Source organism: Trachinotus anak, unplaced genomic scaffold (genome assembly GCF_046630095.1).
Source record: "Trachinotus anak isolate AG129_WGS33_773 ecotype Australia unplaced genomic scaffold, CSIRO_AGI_Tana_v1 ptg000014l, whole genome shotgun sequence".
Classification (NCBI taxonomy): domain Eukaryota; kingdom Metazoa; phylum Chordata; class Actinopteri; order Carangiformes; family Carangidae; genus Trachinotus; species Trachinotus anak.
This window is the reverse complement of record NW_027273865.1, coordinates 13,980,854-14,004,799: the sequence shown is the minus strand read 5'-3', so window position 1 is coordinate 14,004,799 and position 23,946 is coordinate 13,980,854. Positions and strand designations below refer to the sequence as shown.

At 40.8% G+C, this 23,946-nt stretch overlaps 2 protein-coding genes across 2 annotated transcripts in view; one reads left to right on the top strand and one right to left on the bottom strand.

Annotated features, from left to right (window-relative positions):
* Window positions 1-9,964, bottom strand: part of sipa1l3 (signal-induced proliferation-associated 1 like 3) — a 74,100-nt gene extending 64,136 nt beyond the window's left edge. Inside the window, exon 1 of the mRNA XM_071496227.1 lies at window positions 9,470-9,964. The gene's annotated coding sequence lies outside the window, so the exon portion shown is untranslated. The remainder of the gene's footprint in view (window positions 1-9,469) is intronic.
* Window positions 9,965-17,553: 7,589 nt separating this feature from the next.
* map3k10 (mitogen-activated protein kinase kinase kinase 10) overlaps window positions 17,554-23,946 on the top strand; it is a 40,453-nt gene continuing 34,060 nt past the window's right edge. Inside the window, exon 1 of the mRNA XM_071496228.1 lies at window positions 17,554-20,585. Coding sequence (XP_071352329.1) covers window positions 19,580-20,585 — 1,006 coding nt within the window. The 5' untranslated portion in view covers window positions 17,554-19,579. The remainder of the gene's footprint in view (window positions 20,586-23,946) is intronic.

Below are 23,946 nucleotides of genomic sequence, written 5' to 3'. Positions count from 1 at the left end.
TAGATACTCAATATTACAGATAAAGGTAAAAAGGTTACCTTATGCTACAAGCACCAGTGTATGAATATTTACTCCTAGTTTTACGAAGCTTTGTCATCTCCATGGAGCTTTAGTTATTTCAAAAGTTGGCAAATGGATCTTCTTCAGGGCAGCCAGAAACAGTCAGACTACAACCAGAAGATACTGAAGGTCCCTTTCTGTAGTTTTTGGATGCCTATCAGTATATTATGGTTGCATTTCATGAAGTGTTCCCACACTCTGCACTACACTTTAGTCTTTGTTTTGAAAGCTTGTTGGAAAGCCGTGGAACTGTGGTTTACATCAGCCATATTTTACATATAAAGGAAGATTAAGGCCATGTTCTGACAGACATTAGCACTGTGTGGAAAAAACACAGCCCCCTCATTCATTTCTATGAAGCCAGAGCAATGGCACAGCAGGGTTCCTTGTCAAAAAAGCCGCTGTCTAGCAAAAAAGTTGAACTTATCATCTGTCATCCAGTGTATTGGCCATTCAAACATATGCAAGTGAAAATTTCTGGTGGATGACTTTGGTGTAATTCTACCTGCTTACCTCAAGATAGTTGCGGTGGGGGATATAAAGAACGTTACTGTAATAAATTTGCAGAGTTGTTAAATTCTTCCTCACAGTATCATAAATCAGTGTGCAACGATTTGGCATCTAATAAGCCTTCAAACTCATGGATCTATTACATGGATCTATAATATTTCATCTTCTCACCATTACCTGAAACAATACCCCTCTTTCCCTTGCATTTTCCAGTCTGAACCCTGAGCTTGGTTATCTGATGACAATTGGACTCCAGGAAACACAAATCTATGACTATATAGAATTGATTTTGACTTATATCGCCATAGTATACTCACGCATGCACGCACGCACGCACGCACGCACGCACGCACGCACAGGATTAGATACACAGCAAGATTTTCAAAAAGCCCCAAAACCAAACAGCTGTATAGTGTATGTTTCTCAGAAATCCCCTTATGTCCCTGTTATAGAGCAGACTTAACATATTATCTGCACTGCCCTGCCACAGCGACAGCATAAACACATTAGCATACCAGAGTCTCTTTGTGCAGAGTAGACCAAATGAACTTGTGTGGAAATAGCCCACTAAATAGCCTCCATCACAGTATCAAATCTGATTTGGAAATGAGGAGGAAAAAAAATGCACATTTTGATACAGTACCATAAAAAACTGAGCCAAGAAGCATTCATGGAATGACCACATGCTATACTCAATTAGCATTAAAACAATGGCTCCACAGTCAGCAGTCATACCCTGAGATCTGAGCTGTGAAGAGGCAGAGGGAGGGAGAGACCGTTAGTATGTATGCATGCCTCTCTGCGCACATACCACAAAATGAGGGAAAACAAAGAAACACTGACTTTTGATGTAGTTTCATGACACATTTCACATTTAGAGAGAGAAAGAGTAACAAAAAACATCTTTAAAACTCACCCATTCCCACCCTGACTCATAAACAAACACATGAGGTTGTGTACGCATGTGCTTAGCTGTCTGTGTTTTAAAAAGGACATACAGGTCACTAAAAGCAAAACATCCTGAGAGACAGAGGAAGGGGGAAACATGCAAATCTATCTACACATTTCCTGATGGTGTTTGGTGTTACACCCTTTTCTCCAACTATTCTTTTTCCCAGCATGCAGTCCGAGGCAGTGTGGCTCCTCTCCAGAAGCTAGGATGAGCTAATCTTAAACTATGCCTACAATGAATGGTAAAAGAAAAGCTGCATGCTGGAGACAAATTTTTCTAAGCTTGGAAAGAATGGTTTTACTCATGTCCTGTGAGCTGGTCAGTTGTCTTGGTGACTGATCTCTGCAATGTAAGGCCACGTCTCTCACTGACGCCTAATGCCTGATTCATAGCAACACTCATCTCCAGCACACCCGCATCCTCCTCAGTACTCACTCACTTCCTGTCCAACAGCTTGACCTCTAACAGGCAGCACAGAGAGAGCTGATGCATATCTTTCATGATGAAGGACTGACTCACTGTGCAGGCATAGTGGGTCGATCATTACAACCTTTCGTTGATCCAGTGATTCAGGATACTGACTGGGATAAAGGGCCATTCAAACTCCACATTCACATTAACACTTTCGATCACTGATTTCAAACATCTCAATCCCCTTATTGATGCATCCGCATTCATATTTTGTGCTAATGCTGAAATGAATTGTCCATTTTTGCTCAGTCAGCTGATACAAAATTCGGTTAAGTCATTAACCAAGGAAAAATACCAAATATTCATTGCTGAGATATTCAAATGTGAATATTTTGCTGCTTTTCTGTGTTTCACTGGAAACTGAACATCTTTGGGTCTTTTGGACCTTCTGTTGGTTGGATAAAAATAAGCTATATGAAGACACCAACTTGGGCTTTGTGATGGGCATTTTCTGCCATTTAATTTACTAAATGAATAATCAGTTAGAATTGCAAATATTTATCGATCATCACCAAGTTAATTGGCAACTACTCTTATAATCAAATGATCGTTAGTTGTTGTTTTATTTAGTTTAAAATAAAAGCCAGTTTTCTACTGATTCCAACATTCTATAAACAAAATTATTAACTTATGAAAATAATAATTAGTTGTAGCCCTAGTGTGAACATATAGTTAAAGTAAAACAGAAATTAGAAATTAACTAATGATTATTGTCACTTAATCTGCCATTTATTTATCTGACTAATCTATCCATTGCTTAGTCTGTGTCAAGAAAGTGGTAAAAAAAAAAAAACTGTAGCTAATTTACTTTACAATGATATATGGCAAAGAAAAGAATGAAACATCCTCTCTTCAAGAGCTGCAACCTGAGGGTGTTTAGTGTTTTTGTTTTTTTTAAATCAATACCACAATTACAGTATAGATATTTTCTAACTACAGCGTAGCCTTAATATTCTATGTTGCAACTCAGACTAAAACAGGGATAGCAAGTGATCTTAAGACTTGACAGGTGTGTGATGGTCAAGCTCATGTGTATGTGGGGCACACAAGGTTAATTTACTCCTCGCTACATAAAAACAGATGGAGACAGAATCAGCTGTTTCTTAATCCTGTCATGCAGGATTTCCTCTTTCCAGAACATTTCTGCCATGACAGAGCTCTTTGTGGAAACACAGACACACACACACACACATATATACCACCTGTCAACCCTATGTGGGACAGATACGAAGCAGGTGTAGCAACACACTCTTCCCCTTAACGCAGCAGTCAAACTCAACACAAGTAACATGAAGGAAGAAGAATGAAGACATTACAGGGAAAGGTGGCGGCTTCCCCTCTCAGCTCCATGACAATATATGTTAATGGATGTGTATGTGAATGCTTTGGAAGTTTCTAGAACAAAGCCTGTTCCCCAGAGACCAAATGCATGATTTGTGCTTCTATTATCAACAGTTTCTTACAGCACAGCACTGAAACACCATTTAACATCAGTCTCTTCTGAGAGAGGCATATAGGCTGGAGAGAAACATTACAAAAGGGGCAGAGTTATAGATAAGAGCTCTTAATGTTATGGAGATTAACACATTCAGTACTGTTCAGGGACTTAGCAGGTCCATAGCCAGTTATCGCAGCAATTCCCACCCCTCATGGCCTGGGATTCAGTGTGAGAAATCAGAATTAACCCATTCAGACCTGGTTTGCTTATATGTTTGTCTGTGAAAATCTTTAAGGTCTCCTCTACTTCAGAAAACACAGATCCAAATACTCAAGTTTACACTCCTGTCAGGGTTAAGTACATCCATTTGTATATCTGTGGAGTGGCTTCCACTTTGAATTGCTATATGGACAGCCACATACAGGCCTTTGTAAATCACTCTTTATGTACAGCACTTTGACAGGCTGTCTAAATGCTTTGTAGCCTCCTATAACCCTATCGAAAGCTTAGTGTTAAGTCCAATAACCCTGTTTAAGTGTTTTGTAGATGGATGGTGGTGGCTTTTTCTCTTCCTCTCTCCCTCTGCTGCCATCGTTGACCAGGGGGAGGATGCAAGCAAACCTGTGGCAAGAAAGACCTCCTCAACATCTGTGTTTATCCTCGAGCTAAAACCAACAGGCTATATTTACCCCAGTCAAACATACCCTGCACAGAGAGGAGTCAAGAGAAGAAAGATGCAGCCTGGGATGTAGCCTCTGCTTATACGCCTGGGAGTCCCATTCTGTCTTATATCCAAACTGAGAAGACCCTATCCTCTGACAATAAGACCAAAAGTGCAGCACTATCTGGCAAATGCAAGCACATTTTGAACATTTACACGCAGGACTGTGATTCTCTGATTCATCCTCCTTCCTGATAAGACACAGATTGGTAAACAACACCTTAAGGGAGTTTGACCTCTGACGGAGTGAGCAGAAAAAAAGATGGGAGGCAGGCTTGATAGATCAACTGCCTACCTAGCAAATGTTTTATAGCTGCACAGAAGGCCATAAAGCAGTGACTCATTTCAGAAAACATGGTGTGCTCCTCTATGTGTAAATCTCTGACCTCTTGACACTGTCATCCATGCTGACTTATGGATAAGACCCTCAAGGGAGGCAAATACATCAAAGTGAGTGGAGAGAGGGGGATGCAACACTGTTGGTGGTCTAATGCCATTTCATCTTAAGCTGTACACCTGCACTCTGACTAATACACGTGTATGACGCAGGTCTACTGAACACATTCAACCCCCGTTTGACACATTTACATGAGACCACTGTCACAGGTAAATCTCTGCGCACGATCACACTAGTTACTGCTGGTATTTTTATTTGCAATGTAAAGGTCTACACAGCCATCATTAGGTTCATGAACAAGCATCACAACAGTGACATAACTACACTACCTTACATAATTATGAAATAACATTTCATTTTCAGTACTCTCTGCATGCACACTGGCTCTCGCCCACGCCATGTGCTCCCAGTTTCTGTTTTGCTCTCCTTCTGACGGTCTTGTTAGATGAGGCTGATTTTGTTTAAACAACAACATATATGTGAATATTATGATTTGTACAGTGTCTGGAGTTTGTACATATTACTGCACCATAACTGCAGTATTTGTGTAATTTTTAGAGTAGAGTTTATTTGTTGTTTTTAAATGCTGTAATTCATTTTATCTAATTTATTTGCCTTATTTTAAGATGCCGTACTTAAACAAACTTACCTTGCTCTGCTTAGACATGTTGTTTTCAGTCTAATATCATTCAATATAACACATATATAAGTGAGTTTGATTACTGTACTACTGTGAAAATATTGACTCAACTAGATCTGTTTGGTCATCCCCAGGGTGAACTAAAATTGTCGATCCAAACAGAAACACCTGTACATTCCAGTATATTAATGCCCAAACTGCATTCAACCCAGGTTGGAAGGAGGCTGTGGTGCCAGATGTGGTGATGTGTGCTGACCCATTCAGATTGACCACTGACATGGGTTTAAGTATTAAACAACAGTATGAGCCTGCAATAAACAGAGAGCAGTTTGAAATACACTTCAATTAAAAAATGAATGTTTGTAGCCTTGTAGCAGAAAAGTCAGCTAACAATGGCTTAACACTATGAGATCAAGTTCGAAAGAATATCATGTTCGTTCCCCTAAAACCCACACATATGTACATACACCCTCACACACACACCAACAGCCATCACTAAGCACCCTGACATAGACCAGATGGCATCCTTAGCCTACGGTATCATCCTCCCTCTCTGTGACCTGTCAGGATACACCCAATGATTGTGATGCATGTAGTTTGAAGTGCTCAAGTGTGTGTGTCCTTGCACACACTGTGAAAACACACAATTGTTCATTTCTATTAAGCTTTATTTAACTAAGACGCCTCCAAGGATTAAATAGAAACCTGGCAAGAGACTTTCGTTCTAAAATTACAAAAAGCAGGAGGGCTGCCAAGGTGTCGCGGTTGGGAAAGGAGAACTCTAACCAGAGCTAGTGCCAAAACACTGTTTTTGCTTCCCTAAAAACATAAGAGACCTCATTGGAAAAACCAAGCAGATGACCATGACTACATGCCAGTGTATGAGTCCCTTAAAAATCTTTGTCTAGAACAAAGGAACAAGGGAGAATCAACAGCTGATGAGTCACCTCTACTGAGATAGGATATGGTGATTCAATGAAATGTTTACAGGTGAAATAACTCAGGTGGCCCACATTCAGCTCTCTTTGAAGACAGGATCCTTTGTTCCCACAGCTGTCTACACTACAAGTACAAAATAAGTAGCAGAAAATGTATGACGCTCCTAAAGATCACAGACTGTAAGCACTCATTATCTGATACCGAGTGGAGCCAACGACAAGCTGACTGCTGGAGGGGCTTTACAACGATGTGACATGGGTCCAAAGGTATGAAATATGTGTAGATATGCACAGTGTGTGATAATGTGCTATCATTGTAAAATACCAAAATAAACATGCTTATATAGATATCGTTGACCTGGCAGTACTTTCCAAAATTGTGTACTATTGGCAGCAAAACATATTCTAGAGAAAATTTAAGGTATGAACCATATGAGCTCTTGGAGCGTTCCCAGATATAAGTTTTGACTAGAAATATACTGGGGCTGAACAATTTATCAAAACATTATTGAAATCTCAATATCGCCAAGTGCAATATCCAAATCGCATAACACACGGATGAAAGGAGAATTTCAACAACCTTCATTGAAACATACCAGCAGAATTTATTCCTTGATTTACAAAAGAAGACAGAAAGCAAGTATATAAAGTAAGTGTGTAATTCATGTTTGAGATACAACAGTGAAGGTTGTGAACAGTAAGGTGACCCCTGAATGTAGACTGTCTCTAACAATAAGGTCTCACAAGACCACCATGTCTGATCCAAGTATCATTCAGCAGGACACATAACTTCTGTTTACTCAATAACTGAGGCATGCTTTAGATTTTCAGCTAACAACAAAGTTCCCAGTCCATACATATCTAATCTGCTTAGTTTTGCTTTGAATATGTAACATTTTCAAAAATCCATGCAAAGGATGGAAATTTCTTCATGGAAACTATAAAAAGAGAGCACTGTATAACTCACTCTCTCTGTTGCCCAGCCTTTGATCAAAGGAAATTGGATTTATAATATGAAGAACCATGTCATTACTATTCAACATAAACTTTACCATTCAGAACTGTATGGTCAGCATTCAAATGATGATTTGCTCTCAAACAGAAGATGGAGTGCTGGATTTCCCCATTGGACAGCAAACAGTGGGCACTGCTGTGCTCAACACGTGCTGGACACATTACTGAATGGGCCAATAGGGCACAGGCCCAGTGGCCCAAGTGGTGAGGATGCCCCTGGACCAGAGCTCAATGTCAAGCGACTGGTAATATTTCTAGTCGAGAAGTCAAATTACTGCAGAGAGACTCAAAACAACGACAGAGAGTCAAAAATGACCACCACAATAACCACAAAGAAATGCAAAATGATCACAAAGAGACGCCAAACTACCACAAAAGAAAACAAATTGACCAAGAAAAGTGCAACTGTGCAAGTGTAGTGGAAAAATACAAGATACGCAGAACCACCACAAAGAGACAGATGACCAGAAAGAGACAGAAAATGACCCCAACGACATACAAAACAACCACCAAACAACACAAAACACACAATGCGGCTGCAAAGACACACAAAACCAAAACTTCATTTTGAATCTGTGGCTCTTTTAGCATTTTTTTTCCACCACTTCTACCAACTCAACTCCACTTGCTTGTGGTACAAGGTATTTGTTAATCCACTGCAGATAGTACCCCCTCAGTGTGGCATTGTTACTATAGTGACAACACATGAAGCCATCTTGATGTCATCTTCAACGCCACAAACATATGAACAATGGAGGATGCTGACGGGAAACCAAACAGAGAAATGTCTGTACCCCCTCAACTGACCATGGTGTCCTTTTGTGGGTTGTCTTATTGAATGTGCAGCACTAACAAAAATGTAACAGGCTACAGTGAGCAGTGATGTACAGTCCCTTGGGTGTTTAAAAATGTTTACCTTACACAATATTAATGTTTATAAATGGCATCTCACACAATGATGATGCAATAGTGGCCATTCTTTCTGACCAATCAATAGACTGAAATGTTTTCTGTCACCTCTTGGTATCGCCTCAACTCACTTGGAACCTCGGGGGAGGTCGTACCAACAAAAGTACCAGGTACCAATGGAAAACCAAAAGAGGTGAGCTGAGTTGAGCTGATACAATGCAGTGGAAAAGTGCTATGGCTCTGATGGAGGAGGGGTGGGGGCCTTTTACATGTCTGTGCCCAGGTGCCCATTGTCTCAAAACCCATCCATGCTTACAGGCGTGTAAGCAGTAGGATAACCACTTTAAGACACTTGATCTTTCTCTGATGTTCCCTGGTAATAATTATTCTATTAGTTCCAGATGGAAGACAACCAGAGTAAATGATGCCAGGAATATGTGCAGCGCTCCCGTGCTCTGCTGCTCTTGCACGACAGATCCATCATCCTTTTCCTCGACGTGTCATTTCCTCGGAGCTGGGGAATACGGCAGCAACTTGGGGGATTTCTATGAAAGGGAGACGACACGCCGGGGCATCATCACCTCCTCATTCAGTACACACACACACACACACACACACACACACACACACACACAGTATATCTACTATGCGCCTGCAAATCCTGCGCACTGTGCACACACGTCTTTTGACAGCTGGACAGAGTCTGCATGTCCAAACACGCAGGAGCGCGATCAATCCTCCTTTTATCACCACAATTAAAACATGTTGCACAACCTATGACGGCAAACCGGTAGCATTTACAACTACTGCGAAACTACCATTAAAAAAAACGCGTGTGTAAAATATTTCCCATGCAGCTCATTCTAAAACAAATTTCCAGCCAAGGCAACTTCCCATTGCAGCACAACTACTCGAAATTCAAAGCTCGTCCAGGCTAACTAGCTGGCTAGCTGCGCTCCCAAACAAAGCTCCCATTGTCTGGAACTTGTAGTTTTACCGTTTTCTCTTGGCCCTCGCAACTGATATGAACTCAGGTACGAAAAACTACAAATCCGAAGTCTGCAGAGCACAAGAGGCATGCGCACTGGAGCCCTAATGAGGAGGAAGGTTGTAGAATATTTTGTGGCTAATACATTTTTGCGGGTGGCGGTGTATTTGAGGCTATAAAGCTACTCTGCTGGATGGCCAGAGGTCGAAGCGGAGCACAGAGCCGGTAAGACCGGGTCCCGGTGGCCGTGAACCTAACGGCCGAGCCGTAGTAAAGCGGTTGCTCTCTGCGCTGAGTGAAGTTGGTCGGCTCGGCGTCTCTCGCTGTTTGCTCGCTAACGTTTAGTTCGCTCGTCACTTTTCTGGCTTTTGAATCGCCCGCACTGTTCAACTAAGGCTGTTCACAGAAAACCGAAAGAGCACACAGCTCACCTGACGCCGCTCCGCTGTTTTCACCGGGCTCCTATTCCGTTAAAATATTTCTCCAGACATTGTGGAAACACTCGCTGACCGACGGTCGACTGTCTGTTCACCAGGCGAGACGCTGCCAAGAATACTCAACCGACACCGCGGCGGAGCTGCGCCCGCCCCCACTGCGCCTGCGCGATTCCGGTTGGTGCAACCTACTAATAGTAACACACAGGGGGCAGCACACAACTACTACTACTACTGACTGTGGACATGCTGTATACTGTGAAAAACACATATAAGAACATCTTGCTAAAATAATACAGCCTAATGCAACAGTCCTGCAACGAATCCGCCTTCAGGAAGGTTATTATGTTCAGTTTTTGTTGAGACTGTGTTAAAGAGGTGTTGATTCAACTGTATGGCCATTTTGGAGGATGTAGTTTGTGGTGCTGTTGAACTGTACTGCGTCATACGAGATTGTTTAGCCTTGTTTAAAATACCCTCATTGATCTGAATAATAGGAACACCTGTCAACATAATGCAATGTAGTTCAACAGGTACTATTGAACATACTGCTGCTGCCATCACTGGTTAATACAAACTACATCCACATAAGTGAATCCGGCACCTGCAGCAAACAGACATGAGAAAATGAATGGTGGATACTAACGAAGTATATTAACTCTAGTACTAGTCATAAGTAGATAAGTAGGAAGGTTTAGTAGTAACTAAAGTTATCAAATAAATGTAGTGGGCTTTAAGTATAAAGGTACAATATTTCTGTCCAAATTGTAGTGGAGTAAAAGTATAAAGAGGCAGAAAATGGAAATACTCAAGTAAAGGACAAAGTTGTACTGAAGTACAGTACTTGAGTAAATGTAAAAGTGGAGAGAACTGTGTTTTACTGTGATATTAAAGGCACAAGAAACTATATCTGAATATAAACATATTTAGAAATAAAATTAGAGAAGCATTGTGTATATTCATCATATTGCATGTTCAAATTTAGATTTTATGCATCCTCACAAATTAGTCAATAGCACAACCTTGTGGTCGCTAAACATGATCAGTCCTCTGAAGCCAGTTGGTATAACACAAACCAGCTCTGGTAAATTTAAAAACTGTTATGTGATAGATTCAGAAGTTAAGTTAATTGTTAAATATTAAAAAAGTACCGGTAATAGACTCAAACTAATTCCTAAAACCACAGTTTGTTTTTTATTCAGCTAGTATAGTGGCAGCAGGTACACACACACACACACACACACACACACACACACACACACACACACACACACACACCACTTCATCACATTTGTATTAGATACAGTATAAGAGTAATGGAGCAAAAGAACACATCAACCTGGTGCAGGAGGAAGTCACAATCTACACATTCAGGGTTTAATATTGTCAACAGGATGCCAGCTTACTGCAACATGGGGTGGGCACTGAAGAAAGCAGTTAAATCAAAATCATTACAGAATAGGAAAAACCATCAAGGCAGTGGCTCACCCGCTGCAAGCAACACAAAAACATCATTAACCCCATTTAGCCATTTCTAACCAAAAAAATAAATAAATGATAAGATAAATCACAGAGTTATTAAAGAACATGTACATTTAGTTCCACCAACTTCTAGATTTATTTTAAATTTACATTTTCTCTTCTTTTGTCAACCAGTTACGATCATACCAATACATATATAAAAAAACAAAAGAAAGCAAATAATAATAAATATACTAATAATAAGTTAATCATACCAATTCAAAACCGATTCTATCAGCTAAGTGACACGTCTTATTCGTGTGCTGAGCCTGTCTGTTTAGATTTAATCAGAGCAACTTTGGGAACATGTTCACTGGTGACCTGCCTGGTTAAATAATTTACCTTTTCATATACTTACAGTTGCAGGTGAAAGGTCTGAAATGGACGGTGTTGGAGGGTGACTTTTTGCAGCGATCTGGTAATTCTGCTATTCCATGTGTCCAAGTTTTGTGCTTCTAATGGAACAGCATAAATGTGTATACGCTATTGTATCAGGTTTTATACATTGCAGTATCCTGTAGGCTTTATTTATGGACCAGCCTGCTGTGGGGTCTTACACAACAATGTAGCAGCCATACAGAAAGCATTCTGATCAGCTCTGATGCTGGACCACAACCTACAAGCTGTTCATTGTACTCATCCTGATTTGACATGTCTCAGAAGATGGTGTTGATAATTGGACGACAGTGGGAACCAGTGATTATGGTGAGCTGTGAGTAACACAACAGAGAGGTCACAGCCTCGACTTCCACCTCAGCATCTGTCTGTAAAAGGTGTGAGCAACACACTGAACTGGAGGATTGGAGAGTTGGAGAACCGAGATCTCTAAAATGACACAAATGACAAACTACCACAAAGAGACACAAACTGATCATAAAGTGTTGCCAAATCACCAAAAAGAGATGGAACACAAAATTAATATAAAACGACTACAAAAAGATGCAAAAACGGCCACAAGGAGGACTGTTGTGTAGAAAATGCTAGTAGACTGAAGAAAGTGGTTTCTCCAAGCAAGCAAGCAAACATACTAAAGTAACGATGGAAAAAGATGGATCCAAAGAAGCAAGACCTATTTGAATTCTTATGTCCCACTACAAACCAGAAAGCTAGCTGCCGGGGGAGACCCCTCCAATTTACTCCCACAACACCAATATAGGCTCTAATCTAAAAAGCTAATCCAGTTCCACAGGGAAGGTACTGAATTTGCCAGAATTCTCTACATAATACACATGGGTTTGGTAAAACCCAGACAGAGGTAAACAGGTCTACATTAGACCTGTTTTTCCTCATTTCCGTTCCAGTGACCTAAACATTGTATCAATCATAATATCAGCCTCAGTCTTCAGGACATCTTACTGTGATGAATCTTGAATCTGGCGAAGATTGTTTGTATTTGTTAGTTACTTCATATCAAACTGACATTATACATGAAACCTCTTTCACTTGAATGAGTAATTGTGTGCATGTACAAAACCTATCTCAGTTTCAGAAATAAGTTTTACATTGAGCCAAGGTTGCAGACTACATTTACTGTTTAAAACTCCCCAGATTTGATAAAGTATGTCAGGATATTTCCTTTGCCACTATCTATGGGATGGTGAGATAACAAAATACAAAACAAAGTGATCCCTGTTGAATGAGTGTTGAATTGCTTGCCATATTGACTAAGCAGGAGAAATTTGTGTGCAACAGTTTCAATAACAAAAATAAAATATTGCTTTTATTTATTTTTGAATGAGACAGAGATTATTACAAAAACAAGACAAAGAATTAATATGTTTGTACATTGACTGTACATAAATTAATCTAATCATACAGACACTGTTTAAATCAAATTATTATAAATCACAATCTATACAGGAAAAAATACTTTTTTTAATATAATCAGGACTCAAAATGCCTTGGATGTTTTTACTTCCTGTTTACGATTGTTTGTAATGAAAGTGCACAACTTGTCAAACTTTGATAAGACATTAGTTATTAAATTGTATAAGATTGCTGCCATCACTGGTTAATACAAATTCTACAATAACTTATTGTTAATTTTTCAGTAAAAACTTGGAATGTAAAATTCTAAAATCTGCAGAATCTCAGTCCTTTGCAGTTGTTTCTTTGTGGAAACAAATTCAAAATGGCTTAATTATTGGCTTGTAGTCTGACATATAATAGTCATTTGATGGATAACAAAGATATTGACACAATATGGACTTTATCATCCATGGCAATATTACTGTAACCTGTTCTTTTTGTAAATAAATTAGTTGCAATGTGATGACTTCATTAGTTATTCATAAATTATTTGATTATGTGGTCAGTTATAGTTGACTAATGTATGTAAACTTGCCACCACAGGAATAGTGGTTAAGTTACTAAGTTATTACAATATTATAATATACTTTTTCAGCAAATATTTACAAAATAACAAAAATCTTTTAAAATATAGTGAAACATTTGTAATTGTACATTGCACTATTTATTTTATGTTGTTTAAACTTGTTTATTTTCTGTTACCAAACATCTCTTGTTGTGTGCATAAAGCAGGTCTGATGGAGCTGGGACTCACTTTGATGGCCTGGGTAATGGTAACTCAAAGAATACTGAATTAACTTCAAGAAATTAAATAACTTAAGTTTATGAAACTAATATAGCAAAATTGACAAAGTTAACTAAATGTGTGCACCTCTAAAAGACAACTACTGTCAAATATTGCTAATAAATCTATATATGTTACAAATCAAAACTGGTGTGTCCAATTATTTATTGTTTGTATATGTGAATTTTGAGGGCTAAGAAAGAAAAACTCCTAGATTAAGTAAATAAAACAAATGAAAAGCATTACCACTATGCCTTTGTGTTTCAGTGTTTGGCCACTAGTGCGGACATCGCAGCCCAGTTAGCTGCTACACTCCCTGTAATCCCTCTAATGCTGGGTTAGTGTCACCAGCTCGTCCTGATCCCTGGTGTAAACAGTTGCTACATGGCTGAACACGAGCTGCCCCGACCAGAGAGTAAACAAACCAAACAGTAGCGAGAAAGCCACAAGTTAGATGTTCATCTTGTTGAGTCCATTTGGTGTAACATGGTTACAAAAGTGTGCGCGCAAACGGAACACAATAGTTGTGGAAAAAAAAGAAAAATGGGAAGAAAGCTCAGCACCAAGCCAGCTCTGCCAATTAGCTGCAACTTGTGCTACACCATCTTGAATATTCTCTCTACTTAAAGATTTTAAGATACATAAAGAAATGGAAGCTCAACCTTTAAATGTAATGTTGCTTTTTACTACAGTATGTGTACTAGAAAATAATAAGTCAGTAAAAGCAGAAAATTGTGGCAGTTTTATGTTGAGACAACAAAACACTCAGTTTTGTGTTTTTGTTACGTTATCATATGAACATAACATTTTTTTTTAGTTCATTCAAGTATTTAAATATAAACAGACTTTATAAATTAAAGTAAATTTTACTCAAAAATTGTTGAATTAACATAAACAATTATGTCAAGCTCACAAGAGATAAGTGTTTGTATCAAGTGACAATAAAGTTTTTATGTCACTTTAACAGTAATGAACATTGGAGTGGACTTCAAACTGCTTTGTGAATGGCCTGAAATGTGTAACTTGAACTGAGATTAAAGAACCGTATGAAGATTATGAAAAGGCTTAATTATTATGTATAAAAAATGTCTTTCTCTTCGTGACCTGTTTAAAAGTAAGAAAGGGAAAGTAAGAATGTGTACACAGAGGCTGGATAAGACTGGCTTTGAAAGTTTCTCTCATAGTCACCTCAGTGGCAGCTAAACTGACTGCAATGATTAATGAGTGACTGGTGCCTGGCCTGAGAGTGGGGCTGTTACCAGGTAGCTTGTATGTTTGTGTGAGGGTGTGTCTTTGTGTGTCTCTGTGTATCTGTTTATCTATGCGTCTGCGCGCTTATGTGTGTGTGCAAGTCTGATCAGCTGATCTGAATCCGTTTTGTGTGCCCAGCTGTAGTTAATGGTTTCCATAGTGATGGTAACTGCTTAATTACACCTGGTTAAAAGAGGGATTGTCGTGAGACACACCTCTAAAACTCTGGCTTGTCAGTCAAAGAACATTAACTCCTATCACCTAAAGGTTTATTTCTGAGAGAGGACTCTCTGCCAAACACAGCGATTTGAAATATCTCTCTCTGTTTTTCCTCCATATTTTTTGGTCTCAGTTAACACCGGAGCCAATGGGGCAGTTGGATGGTGCTCCTGTTGCTCAGAGGCTCATAACTCGAATTCTGTAAGTCACTGTGTTTTGGTTGTCAAAGTGTGTGAAAGAAGACGAATTTGCCTACGTTCTGACAAAAAAACTATGTGTGAAGAGTGAAATTTGTGGCTGTCAGGCTGAGTTAAACACAGTTTTTACAGACGAGTTTAACAGCTTCTCCCCACTCAGTGTGTGATGTCGTCCAAACATTTGGAAAAGTCCAGAAATGTTCATGAAACTTAGATTGTCACTGTGTAAAAAAATCATGAATGGGATTTTTAAGTTGAATAAAACCAAAAATGAAAGAAGATTTCTGAACATTTTGGCTTTTGAATTTTCTACCTGAAAGTATGAATGAGTAGAAGGAGTTGAAAAATACACGAAAAGTGAACATTCTGTCCATTAATCTTAATAGGACAAATTAATGTGATATATTGATATACTGATAATGATATATCCTTAGGTATAGATTGAATTTACAGCAATCCCAAATAATGATACCCCTGCTTTTGAAAATGTCAGTTTTTGAATAGGACACTGAACCACCAGCAAAGACTTTGAGTTTCACTCATTAGACACCAGGGGTCAGTACAGCTTAAAAATTGATGGGTGGGATTACTCTCACTGTACATTGTCTGAATAACCCAATGATTGATTTTACTCTGAACTGCTATGAAATTCTTACACAGTATTATTTTTTAGATAACATCACAATAATTGGGTAAAACTTTATAACACAGCCTGTAATTTACAGTCTAATTGTGTTGTATAATCAGGTACCAGTTCCCTTAAATGTACAATGGAAGATAACAAGAATGATGAACCAGGGAGTAACAAAACAACAGAAATAAATTATGCTCTAAATATTTTTTATAAATACTGGGTGAGCAGTCCTGAAAAACCCACAAAACCTGGTGGCTTGTTTCCCAGTTGTTACTACCTGTTCCCTATATATATATTGTTTTCTTCCGTTGTACCTACAAGTACCTGTAGGAAGCAGTCAGTATTTTAATTGTACCTGATTCACACAACACAATTACACAGTATATTGCAGGTTGTGTCATAAAGCAAAATAAATCCAGTAACATCTTGTGTCTGTGCTCAGGTTGCATGAGACCCTCAACCACGTCATGTAATGTCATTTTCTCTGAGAACCTCATCTTATCAAGGAAATGATAATATTTCCCCTCACTCCAAGCGCTCCTTGCATAAAAGAAAACCCTTGGTAATGTTTTTGCAGGTTTGTGCTAATTCTAGTCTTAACAGACAGCCCCAGCTCCTTTTGGGGTAATTGTTGTAAATTGTCATTTAAGAAAAATATTCACTATTCTTTTACAAAATGAGGCTCAAGCTGCCAAAGTGTCCTTGAGCAACACAGTGAATCCCTGACAGCTTAAGGGCTGTTGTTCTCTCTCTAGTCACTGACCATGTGGGCAGGAAAAAAGCTCAATGTTCCCGTGACAATATAAAGTAGGCATATGACTCTTTTATCAATTTACATTACATAATAATTTAATATTATCCATTTTTGCAGTGAAGTTTAGGTATTGCCAAATAAATTCTATTTTTCTGTAGACTGTAGTGTAGATTAAATGTACAGTAGTCAAATAGTATTCAAATATTTAACTTCAGTAAAAGCAGTAGTACCATAGTATTGTAAATAAAAGTCTTGCTTTAAAAATGAAAAAAGTATGAGCATACAAATATACTTAAAGTAGCAAGTACAAGTACTCATTTTGCAGAATGCCTACTTCAGAGCAATATATATTATATCACTGGATTATAATTACTAGATGCTATAATGTGTACATCACTTTAAGGTTGCTTTATACAGACCTACTGCAGGGCAGCTTATAAGTTTCCCCCTTGGGATCATTTAAGTCTTATCTTGATCTATCATAGATCATAATTTATTTGTAGGTAACAGTTTGTATCATTAATCTGAAGTGGCAAAGTACCTGAAGTTATCAAATAAATGTAGTGGAACAGTAATGTAAAGTATCAGAAAATTGAAATACTCAGATAAAACAGAAGTACTTAGAATTTGTACTTAAATACAGTACTTAAGTAAGTGTACTTGGTTAACTTCCGTCAGCCTTTTCCTTAATATTGTTAATTATTTAGTTATATCAGCTGCCAGAATGATGTAGGTCAGCAGGAGAGCCCTCAAGGACTGCATTACCCACAGTGCACCAGCACAGCCTCGCCACTAGCACAGCCTGGTCCCGTTCCAACAGACTGTAGCGCCCTTGTCTCCGCCCTGCGCGCTGAGCTGCTCCCCAGATCTGCACTCGTGGGCTGGGACTAAGTGCGTAGACGGCGGTCATCCCCTTGATTTGTACATTAGCGAAAGAAGTGGCGCTTGTCCCCACGAATGGGAACGGCACCCCGGTGTATTTGGATGCAGAGTCAGCCCACAGACTGACAGCCCGGTGCTCGAAATGTCACGTCTTTTAGGAGGAAAAGCCTGCGTGAATACGATGGACGTCCGGACAGCTGGCTGAGCGGCAGCGACAGGGACTCCCGAGAGCGCAAACTGGGTTCCGGCCTCTGGTGGTCCTTCTAACTCGGATGCAACCACACGCCCATGCGATGATGTCGGTGGACATTGCTACCTTCAGTGTCCGGGTTAGGTTATAGTAAACGCCAAGTGTTTACGTATTACATTAAAGCTGTTTAGGCTGTTTGGAGCGAAAGACGCAAGCTTGGACTGGACACCTACAAGATTATGCGCGCATAATAAATAGCAAATTATTATTATTACGATTAATATTATTATTGTTGTTATTATTATTATTATTATTATTATTATTGCGGAGAGGGGGTATCGATCTATTGATAAAGGCAACATGGAGCCGGAGTGGATCTCTTTCTTTCATCTCGTCCACTCGGGTCAGTGATAGCCTACTGTGATGCAGCTATGCCTCCATGCAAACCTTCGCGGACAATATTTTCCACCTTTTTGCCACCGTGTGCTTGTTGCCGTCTTTCCTGAGGAGGTCGTGGACATTTAAAAACTCTTCACCACAAGGCTATTGACTGATGATCCGAGACTGCCGTGCGTGCTGAGGGAGCAGCAGGATAATGATAAATGCTGGCATCCCTCTACTGTCTCCGGAGCACAAGAGTTTCTTTTCCAGTCGGGGACTCGTCTCCATCACACATGTAGCCCGGCAGAGGCGACTTCACCAGGCCGCTGCACAGACACGGAGGCGGGTTTCTTGTGTTCAGACTCGGCTGGATGCTGAACATGGTGCCACTTTACAGCTCTGTATTGAATACCTGCCGCCCTGCCGTCGGCTTGTTTCTGTAATTCCCCAGCTGTCTTAAAATGGACGGGGCCTTTTTGGTAAAGGCTATTCGGGGACGCTGAACCGGCTCATGAGTGGCCATGCATGTAGGATTTAGCCAGGACCAGCTTGTCGGGATGTAGGGCGAATATCCACGGATATTTCCAAACGCAATATAGAAGAGAAAACAGCCTATATTCATGGGGATGGCTGGCGGGGGGGGTGCGCCTACACTGGGCTGGATGAGAAATAATGAGGACCGCTGCTCAGAGGATTTTACTCAGCTCAAACACAGACTGCGGTTTTTATTGGCCCCTTAAATAGTCTGTGTTCCATACTCAAATTAATCTGACAATCAGCCGTGGCTTTATTAACCACTCTGAGTGTCTATGTAGCTCTGTAGTCAAGAGACTAGTTCTCAATGGGATGATAGTAACTACAGGAGAGTTAATGTATTTATTGGCTCAGGAGATTCAAAACTACAAAGGCAACATGGGCCCGGATTTTGCTGTTTCATTTATGTGACCAGCAATGTAGGGAATTCATAATAAGTATGTACCTGTTTTATTAATTGTTGGCAGCAATTGAGAGGCCAGAGAGATAAATAATGTCTAGATGTAATTTCACAGTTCATTCACTGATCAGGAACTCATCAGACTGAAGTTATCTTTCCAGAGGATTTCATTAGACCTGCTGCTTCCTAGATAAACCCATATTCATGTCTCCTGTGAGAGACTGTGGCAGCTTTTTAAAAGACACAATTGTGGAAGCAATCTATTAGGTTTCCAAGGATTACACTCATGGATTTGCTCTGCTGCTCTGCTCTGATCTGAGTGTCTGTGTTTGACCTGATGTACATTGTCCCTGAATGAACTTGCCTTTGGGAATATATGTTACTTACACAGTGCATAGCAACAGCACAGCAGCAACCGGTGACAGGATTTGGCACAGTTTCAACAGTGAGATGTGGTGATGGGGGACAACATTTGCAGCTCTCTGATCCTCTGATCCCCTCTCCCCCCTGCTGGTGGTTGAGGACACCTCGTCTCAGTCAATGGGCCCTGTATGGGTTTTGTGCCTGAGTTGACAGAGGGCAGGCCGACAGCGTCAAACAGCAGTCAGGCTGCCATGAACCCATACGGCAGAGCGAGCAGCACAGCAGCCCCCCTGTCCTGCACCAGCTGTGGGGGCTGCTGCTCCCCGCCTCCCCCTTGTCTAATCCCGCCTGGGCCCCCCTCCTCTACTACCTCCTCCTCTTCCTCCATGCCCCCCAACATGACCCCTCCACCACCAATGTTTCCGGCTCCGGTTGTGCAAGTGGAAAACGGTAGTAGCTGGAACTCCTCCACCATCTCTTCCTCCGGCTCCCCAGACTCCCACCCTGGTCACCGCTGCGGGGCCAACAACCCCAACCCCTACTGGACGGCAGTATTTGACTATGAGGCAACAGCAGATGAGGAGTTAACCCTGCGGCGTGGGGACCTTCTTGAGGTTCTCTCCAAAGACTCCAAAGTGTCTGGGGATGAGGGTTGGTGGACAGGTAAGATTCAGGACAAGGTGGGTATCTTTCCAAGCAACTACGTCACGAGGGGGGACGCTGCCAGCTACCAGCAGCTGACTGCGGGAGGGCTGGTGGTAGGCGGGGTGGGTGTATGCCCCTTGGAAATAGACTTCTCAGAACTGCTCCTGGAGGAGGTGATAGGAGCTGGTGGTTTTGGGAAAGTATACAAAGGAGTGTGGCGGGGAGAGGAAGTAGCAGTAAAGGCTGCCAGGCAAGACCCTGATGAGGATATCAGCGCCACAGCAGAGAGCGTACGGCAGGAGGCCAGGCTGTTCTGGATGCTCCGGCACCCCAACATAATCGCACTCCGTGGAGTCTGCCTGCGGGAGCCCAACCTGTGCCTAGTGATGGAGTATGCCAGAGGAGGGGCTCTGAACCGGGCCCTGGCAGGAAAGAAGGTTCCCCCGAGGGTTCTGGTGAACTGGGCTGTCCAGATTGCCACAGGGATGGACTACCTGCACAACCAGGCATTCGTACCTATCATCCACAGAGACCTTAAGTCCAGCAATAGTAAGTACTCCAAACAAGTGTCATTTACCTTCTCTGTAAGTAAGTAAAACATTTGATAATATCTGTTTCTTCAGAGTTGATTTGGGAGGTGAAGCACACACTGTAAGGTCAAGGGCCAGAAAGTCTGTCTCAACAAACCTAAACCAGTTTTCTCTCTAAAATAAACAGTAATTTGGTCAAAACATAGGAGCTGAGCAATGCTGAGACACTCCAGGTGAACACCATACAATGTTTTGGTCTGAGCTGGGTCTTTGTCAGGCCAGAAACATCTGTAATTGTGACACCCTTCAATTCTTAGTACAGGGTCCATGTACTGGAAATTTTCAGCTCTCACCCACATTTATTGGTAATCATCAGTGGATGAGGTTTGCTCAGTTATCCTGCAGATGTTTCAGTCATTATCATGTGACCTAAACATGGACACATGATTGCAGGTGGTAGCATCTGGGTGGGAGATTGAAACCCATCAGATGACCACAATGTAACTGAAGGAGCCAGAATATTATCATTAAGTAGACTATATGCACTTTACAGGTCCAAGGTCAGTACCTTGGACCTTCAAGCTAATGCAGCTGATATAGGTTTCATCTACTGTAACTTTAGCTGAATAGGTGGGGTCAAACACTGGGTACTTATGTGAGGGGGCACAGATGTAATATAGACCCACTTACTATAAAACTGCAGCAAATACACAAAATACAGCTGTAGTGTTCAAGTTCTACTTTTTTCTTTAGAGATTTACACTTAGTTGGCATTTTAATAGGTAGACTAAAAGTAATGCAGTCTAATGAGACAGTCCTGCAATTACCTTTGTGAAGGTTTCAATTTTCAGTTTTTGTTGAAACTGTTTAAGAGATGTGTTGATTCTACTTCATGGTCATTATGGAGGCTGTAACTTGTGCTGTTGACTTGGATTGTTTTAGGCTGAAATCAGAAATTCTGCCCTCACAAAGTGTAAATGAGTTGGACAAAATATTCAAAACATTAAAACATCACAACTGCAATATCAATTAGATGCTCCAGAAAAAGCTAGATGCATTAGTTTGTTGTGGTGTAACAGGCAGTTAGTCACAAGAAATTGTTTTGACATTTTAGGAAATATGCTATTTTTTTCTTTCTGAGAGTGAGATGAGAAAATGAATACATTTCTCAACTGATGTCTGTATGGGAAATATGAAGCTATAGTCAGGAGGCAGTTAGCCTAGCTTAGCACAAAGGCTGGAAATAAGGGAAAACAGCTAGCCTGGCTTTGTTAAAAGGAAACAAAGTCGGTCTGCCAGCATGTGTAATTAAGATAAAATAATTGTCTCATGGCTAGCATCCTATTTTCATTTAAATGAGTCTTCTCATTTAACTGTTTCTCAAAATGTCAAACTATTCATTGGAGAAAATGGACAAATCTTTGCCAAACAGCATAAATCAATAATTATAGTATTTAAGAACAGAATAGAAAACTCAGATAAGAGTAATACTTTATACTAGTAACAGATGTATTGATAAACAATTTCAAAAACTCTAATATATTGCTGTATTGATTGATTGTACCACTTCTAATAGGTACCTGTTTGTGGTATAGATGCTTGATTTGAGGTCAAAACTATTACTTGGTCTGTAAAGTTATGGTTTACCAGATATTCACTGAGAAATCCACTGGGACCAATAAGTGAACAGTTAAATAAATGTACAAACACTAGGCCCTCTCCTAATCATCTATCGCACTGCAGAAATGTGATTATCAAGTGTTGTCATTGCGCCCCACTGTACAATGTGAGGTTTTAGCAGGGCTGACAGTGGATGAGGAACTTAAATTGAACACAGCAGGGAGGCCTAAGTCCTGGAGAACTGGTCTCCCTCTGCCATCTTTTCCCTGTCATATCTCTCTGAACCTCCTCTTGCCTTTCCTCCTCCTCTTTCCTCCCCTCTTCAAGAAGAGCAGTTCTGCTCTGCAACTCACTGTGCTATTTTTGGTCCTTTGTGCTACTTGCTGTTTAAAGACGCAGTTGCAGTTGTTGGTGCATCAAAGAAGTAATACAGAGCGAGCATCTTAAGTGCATTGGTGTGCGTTTGTGTGTATGTGTGTGTATAGATGCAGGTCAGACTATGTGTGTTTATCAAAAGTGACATGAGTGATGGGGGAGGGAGTGTACAAATATGGGTGGAGTATGCAGGATGCTGACTAAAGGCCTTTTAAAGAGGGAGACAGCAGAAGAGAGTGTAGCTCAAACACAAACGCTGATGATCTTCCAAAATGTCTCTTAATCTTCAATCCTCCTCTTGGTCTTCATGAGTCTTCCACTTTTCTATCACCTCTGACTCTCAAACATGCATACTCCTGTTCCCATCTCTGTTCGCTCCCTCCTCTGGGTGCGGCTCTAACAGTAATGATGAGGGATCAGATGCGTATTGGACAGCAGAGCCTTGGCAACAACACCATAACGCTGCCTTTCCATGGTGACATGAGCACTGCTTCTGTGTCACTGAGTCATACAGCTGCTAGCCGCTGTCAGCTGCTGAGCAAAATGTCAATCCCCCAATTTAGAGAATTGTCTGTGTGAAAATAGCAACTGAAGAAATGCAGGAATGTCTCAGGAAGGGTTTGGACCCTGTTTTCCCTCTGAATGATGAATCTTACTGAAAATGTGTGGGTGCTAATCGTTAAGTATGTGATTATATGACTCACGCTCACACTGAAAGAGCTGTTTGCATTAGCCTGGCGATGCCCAGAAGGGGAAAGCATCGGAAGACAGTGAGACAGAGAGAGAGGAGAGAGGTAGTGAGTCAAAAGATTGGGAGAATAACACGGAAGGATAGATCAGGTTGTGGAGAGAAAATAAGCTTGGGGACCAGAGAGAGCATAGATGTATGAAGCGAGAGAGGAGACTGATGGGAAAGAACAAGAGAAGGAGAGCGTGGGGGATAAACAGCGGTTCATCTCAGTTTAGGGTTACACCTCAGCTCATTGTCCAGGTGCGCTGGTCTCAGGTGTCCTCTTCAAACCGCCGACCACTTGGCATCACTGCAGTTACAGAACAGCTCAGGCCCCCGAGCTTCTCCTCTGTCTTCTCCGCTCAGTAAACAATCTTCATTCTCCCACTGAGGAATTCATCATGACAAAACGCGACGCTGCTGCTCACTGAGTGAATGTGAGTTTGAAGCTTTGTGAACATTTCTTGCAACACAGGAGTTTTATTTTTGGCTCACTCAGGTGCTTTTGTCTAAAATTATCCCATCCCCAGTTGACGTTGTTCAAGGTGTATTTACGAGCATGTGTGACTCTGCGTTTTAACCCGCGCAGTGTTGCTGTCGCTCAGACTCACAGTGGCGAGTAAGTGAGGGAGTTTGTGTAACGGGGGATAATCTG